This window comes from Lactuca serriola, chromosome 9, assembly GCF_051521515.1.
Source record: "Lactuca serriola cultivar US96UC23 chromosome 9, Lser_US96UC23_V15, whole genome shotgun sequence".
Taxonomy (NCBI): Eukaryota; Viridiplantae; Streptophyta; class Magnoliopsida; order Asterales; family Asteraceae; genus Lactuca; species Lactuca serriola.
Genome location: NC_136416.1, coordinates 102,672,732 through 102,679,127, shown reverse-complemented (window position 1 = coordinate 102,679,127; position 6,396 = coordinate 102,672,732). Strand labels below are relative to the sequence as shown.

The window sequence follows — 6,396 nt, the reverse complement described above, 5'->3', positions numbered from 1 at the left end:
AAAATCATTCTAAAGGATTTTTAATGGTCTGGGAATGATGGAAGCATCTTCTATTCCACATTCTTCTTGAATCTGACTCGAATATATGTTTTCATTTTTATAAGTCTTGCCTTAGGTTAAAGAAAAAGAATTTAAAGTCTTGCCTTTAGTTAAAGAATAAGAATTTTAAAGGACAATTAGTTGTAATTAGGTTAGATATCGATTAGGTCTCATGACTGTGATAGGGTGTGTAAGATCAAAGCGAAGTGTTTCTCATCTTTCTTGGTTGACCAGAAATGGTGGATCAAGATCGGACAACTAGTAAGTATGTATGGATCATCGGTCATAATAGATGACAACACTTGACTATTCTCGGTGGTCTAGTGAATTACGTTGATAACATGGACTTATAACCCATGGACATGGATAAAATGGGATACCATATTTATTAAATCTCAAAACATTGGTTGCCTTATATGACTTACACTGGCCAAGGATACCCTAGCTGTGTAGTCAAACAGTTGCTCAAACGATTCATCAGGTTGGATGATTCCTCCAGTTAATCGTTACTATAGGGTCTGAAAGGATCAGTTCGGTTGGGTAGTTGGTGTTAGGTCAAGTTTTCATATATATAATTTTGGCATCATTGGTTGTAGGAACGATATTAGTTAATATCACTAAATTATTATGGGGTTGAAAACCCTATGTATCTTAGTAGGTTTTTCCAAACCCGACCCACTCATTTTTATGCATCTTAGGTAGTAGAGCCAAGACTGTAGTTGTCTAGCTAGGATGTCGAGTGAAATAAAAAGATGAGCCTGGTTGTTTCATGACCTTTTAGTATTTACGGTATAATAGATGTTTGAATATGAACGATGATATTCTTGAGGTTTTTAATAAAATGAAATAACTTTTGTTATTGTTTAACTCGGAAATTCTGTATCTTAATTTTATTAAACGTAAAGAAAAAATATTTTAATTGGTTTCGAGAAATGGGAATGTCACAATATTTTTGTAAGAGACATTATTTTTTATAATATTGTTTTGCAATCTTCCAATTGGTTAGTCCCTAGAAACAGAAAACTTAGGTGCTGTTTCTTTTGGAAGTGATTAAATGTCTTTTGTCTTTTTCCAAGTTTGCGGAAGAAGACGTGCACTTGCGAAACGTCTACCCGCCAGAAGAGAAAAGTGCTCAAAAAGTACTTTTGTAGAAAAACAAACGAGGCCTTACAGTCAATTGGGTTTCATGCTTGCAACACCTTTTATCGGCCAATTCTTTGTAAATCTCTGTTTTTCTAGCATCTTGTTGGCTCATATATATGATCCAGTCGTTACAAAAAAAAATGAATAAGCATAAACGGAAAAAAAAAAATCTGGTTAGCAAGACTTTGTTGATTTCAAATAGTTTATTACAACGTGTGTTATGTTTATGTTTTGTGTTTTACGTCATATATTAATGTAGTGGGGTATGCAATTCAACTTTCTTGGGACCGACCTCATCGCTAAACACATTTTTGCACCTCTAATAGTGGCTATAAATAAGAGTTGGTGACGCAGTAAGAGAAGTATTACTAAGAAAGTTGAAATGGAACCATCTAAGTGTGTCATATTGATGCTTTCATATTGTTTTCTCTTCTCTTTGGTTGCTGCAAGTAACGAAAATGCTTTGGTGAGAAGTGAAGCTGAAATTGAAGCCATATCCCACCATTATCAAACACTCAAATTAAGATCTTTCGAATCATCATCTATATGTAGCCCTTCCACTAATGGTTAGACCTGTTTCTCTTCTTATATATAATTTACTAGTTATGTATAATTTGTAAAACATTTAAAATCATCATCTGTTTGTAATCCATCCACTAAGTTCTTCATATGTATCGAGTTTCCATTATTGACGAGTAATGGGTTAATCGTTTTATATATCTGTTCATCAACATATAATTTACTACTTATTAATTAGGTTTCATAATAGTACTAAAATAGCGTATGTATATGGCGAATATGACATCGACATTAGCCGATGTAGACAAATTTGAGTAAGACTCACGTGGAATGGGCCCTTCGTGTTATTGCAATGATATGTTAACGATACCCTTGATAAATTTTATTTCATTTCAATTTTTTGAACAAGTGGCTTAGAACTAAATAAAAAATGTTTTGAACTTTCTGTTGCAATATATTTACTTTAGTTAAATAGACCGCCTGAATCAAAAACCAATTCAATAAGGTCTTATATTCGCATATAACCTCATACTCTCAATAGTCTAGTTTAATATCTTCTTCTTTTTAATATATTTTCTCAAACTATCATGGTGCAATATACATTATGTGCGTTTACATATACATTTACATCCATATCTACGACTACTTATATTCTAATAAAGAAAACGTAAACTTGCCATTTGTCACCTTATTAAACAATATATTGTTTAAATTCTAATAAAGAAAACCTAAAGTTGTCATTTATCACTTTATTAAACAATATGTTGTTTCTGAAGTCTATTTGTTGGTAATCCATCTCAAAACTTTTAATTATAGGTATTCATAATTTTTTTTTTATTTTGTTCCATTATATTGGACTATAATATCAATTAATATATTTGTCTTTCAAATTTTAAATCCATAGTATCATGCAATATTAAACTTGCTAAACTTATTTAAATTCAAATCTCCGGCTATATCAAATTGCTAATTTTATATCCCTAATATTAAAGAAGATATTAGGCAATATGTCGTGAATAAATCCATGTCCTTGACTTTTATTCTTCAAAACCAAATTTCAATCATTTAGTTATGGAACATTTATTTTCAATTCCAATATTACCATCCGGGTTTTTATATTTTTAAGTATTCAATTTGCCAATTTCTAATTTGTGGTAATTTAAAAATATATATTTTCCACTAGTTACTTGTCATTTACTTCTTTTTTTTTTCAAAATATCACTAATTTAGTTTTCATAATTTAAATATACCATAATAACTATATTAATTTAAAATTTAAAACTTAAAATTTAGTATTTAATATTTAAAATTTCAATTTCAATTTATAATAAATTATAGTTTAAACTTTCTATTTACCGTTTTGTTATAATTAATTTGTGTAGTATACGGGTCTGACAATTAAATATGTCATTTTCATTCATTTATTTTTTACATGCTTATTTATTTTTAATTTTTTATCTCATAAATTTCACTTATTTTAATTTTTAAATACAAATAAACTTCCCGTTTACTCCTTTGTAATTAATATTTTATTTTAATCAACATGTATAATATACGAGTCTCACACCTAATGCCTTATATATAGCCTAAATATTTTTAATTCACATCATTTTGGCATCAAATTTAACATTATTTAAAATTTCTATATATTTAAAAACATATTTATACTGCATAAACATTAGAAGCTACCATTATACATACAACATATAAATATTTGTTTATACTATATATAAATATTTATTTGCAAATTATCGTTAAACAAATTGATTTTTTTTATTATTTAAAATTTATTATTGTCAACGGTAGAGTTTATAACCTGGTGTATATGACTTCAAGCCCAAAATAAAATAAAATAACATAAAATAAATATCTGATTTAACGAACTAAAAATTAACCTTTGATCTGCTGGACAAGTGTTGACATAACACATTTTTATCCTCTTTAGTTAGGCAACGAGATTTGAACTTGTGCTTCCTCATCTACCCCTCCACCACCTTAATTACTAATTGGGCTAGGAGTATAAACCTATTTTTTATATGTCTACATGTATTTTTTAAGTAACTTTATGTATTTTATATTTATTTTTATGTATTTTTTAATATATGTAAGCATTTTTTTAAGTATTCCAAGTATATTTTAAGTATTTTAACTACTTTAAGTATTATTATGATTAAAGATTTAAAAAATACATAAAATTATATACAAATATATAAAAATACATATAAATATATTTATTTATGTACAAATACATAAAATACATATAAATACCTAAAAAATACGTATAAATATGTTTATTTTCCTTACAAACACGTAAAAACATACAAATAGGTAAAAAAATATAAATATTTGTTTGTCTATTTTCACTTATTTTACGTATCTGTACATAATCAACTAGGTGAGAAGAGAAGGGGGTCTTTGGAAGTGGTTCACAAACATGGACCATGTTCCAAGCTCACTGAAGACATGGCGAAACCCTTGACCTTAGACGAAATCTTCTCTCATGATCAGTCAAGAGTTGACTCAATCCTCAACAAAGTGAGACAAGACATCCAAGGGTCCAAGACCACTCTCCCTGCAAAATCCGGCAGCTCAATCGGAACCCTAAACTACATAGTGACCATCGGACTGGGCACCCCAAAGAGAGACCTTACATTCGTATTTGACACAGGAAGCGATCTAACATGGACACAATGCCAACCATGTGCTGGGTCCTGCTATAGACAAAAAGAACCCATATTTTCACCCTCCTCATCTTCTACCTATTCCAACATCTCCTGCAGCTCATCGGAGTGTGCTGAACTCCCTTCAGCCACAGGAAACCTACCTCGTTGCAGCTCATCAACATGCGTCTACCGCATACAATATGGAGACAATTCCGTCACTGTTGGATTGTTTGGTAAAGATAAACTCACACTGACTTCAAACGATGTAGTTGATGGTTTCTTTTTTGGATGTGGCCAAAACAACGCAGGACTCTTTGGAGGTGCTGCTGGGCTTTTAGGACTTGGTAGGGATAAGCTCTCTCTTGTGTTGCAGTCTGCTAAAAAATATGGGAAAGTGTTCTCCTATTGTCTCCCCTCAACAACTAGCTCTACTGGTTTTTTAACGTTTGGAAGTAGCGGAATTGGTAGCAATGTTATTTACACGCCACTCTCTGCCTCACAAGATAGCTCTCTTTATGGTCTTGATCTTGAAGCTATATACGTTAAAGGAAACAAACTAGAAATAAGTCCGAATGTGTTTATGACATCGGGCATGATCATAGACTCGGGAACTGTTATCACAAGGCTCCCACCTACGGCGTACTCAGTTCTAAGTAAGGCATTTCGAGCAGAAATGACACAATACCCGTTGACACAAGGACCGATGCTATTTGATACATGCTATGATTTTAGCAACTATGGAAATGTCACAATACCCAAGATAAGTATGGTGTGGGGTGGGAATGTAAACGTTGAAATTCCACCTCAAGGGATACTTATTCCGGTTAGCGCCGAAGTGTACTGCTTTGCTTTTGCTGCGAATCGGGGTGATTCAGATCTTGGTATATTTGGGAATACGCAGCAAAAGACATTGGAGGTTGTGTATGATCTGACTGCCGGAAAGATTGGCTTTGGCCCTGGAGGATGTTCTTGAACACAAGTGATGAAAATAATTTACAAGGGTTGTATCAATTTAGCAAAAAGATTGATAAATAAGGATTGGGTGTACTTTTTATTGATTACCATTTATATATAGAGAAATTATATACCCTCCTACAATTTCTTTCAATCATCTTTCTACCATTTTTTTTATATTAAGAACTAGGTGTGATACCCGTTTATTATATGGATTGATTTAATATATATATATATATATATATATATATATATATATATATATATATATATATATATATATATATATAATTACAATTTTAAAATAAAAAAGAAAAACGTTTTTATTGCAATTTAATATCATATATATGATATTCAATACTTTACATATATAAATATATGACTTTAATTTTAAAAATTGAAATAAATAAAAAATTGACAAGTGGATAATATTTATTTCAAAAATACCACAAAATAACAAGTGTCAAAACTCATGAAAGATTGACATGTGTCAAAAAATAACTTTCATTTATTAAAGAGGACTATGCATGTATGTTATCGATTACTATTAAATTGACGTTAAATACTTGTCGAGATCATATATACTTTTGTCTAATCCATTAGATTCTTTTTCTTTTTGGTAACTGTATAATATAATCAAGTGGTGTCGTATGTGTTAATGATGCTCTTAATCCCTTCTAATAGTGCTTGAAATTGCGTTGTTTTAATCCAAATTTCTCAAATAAGTGTTAGAGTTGTACACGTTGTGCAGTTTTTCGATTAGTATATATATTGTTTTTATTCCATAACTGACGCACTAGATAGTTCCATTTGGATTTTTTATCCATCCACTTAATATATTTATACTTTTCCTTATTCCCATCTTCATGCCCCTCATTTTGATTTTGTTGCTATTTTTAATTTTGAATTTTATGCATTTATTGATTTTGGTTTTCCCAAAATGACCATAATTGGTTTTATGTTTTTACTTTTACTTTTATTATTTTATTTTATTCTAATTATGATTTTTTTATATATTATTTAATAAAGTATATATAAATAGTAATACTATTTAAGTATTTGAAGCAAAAATTAATTA

The 6,396-nt window shown here is 29.9% G+C and overlaps 1 protein-coding gene across 1 annotated transcript; it reads left to right on the top strand.

The window, feature by feature from the left end:
• The first annotated feature begins 1,558 nt into the window (after window positions 1–1,558).
• On the top strand, window positions 1,559–5,501 carry LOC145074615 (aspartyl protease family protein At5g10770-like). Its single transcript, XM_079020965.1, has 2 exons — window positions 1,559–1,748; window positions 4,097–5,501. Exons 1-2 carry the CDS (start codon window positions 1,565–1,567, stop codon window positions 5,335–5,337), a joined length of 1,425 nt encoding a protein of 474 aa, XP_078877091.1. The 5' UTR covers window positions 1,559–1,564; the 3' UTR covers window positions 5,338–5,501.
• The last annotated feature ends 895 nt before the right edge of the window (window positions 5,502–6,396 follow it).

What these genes read in the sequence shown, in the direction of transcription:
- LOC145074615 (XM_079020965.1), top strand. Translation starts at nt 1,565, where the DNA reads ATGGAACCATCTAAGTGTGTCATATTGATGCTTTCATATTGTTTTCTC. An exon ending in ATGTAGCCCTTCCACTAATG is followed by an intron (nt 1,749 to 4,096) that starts GTTAGACCTGTT and finishes ATAATCAACTAG; the next exon opens with GTGAGAAGAGAAGGGGGTCT.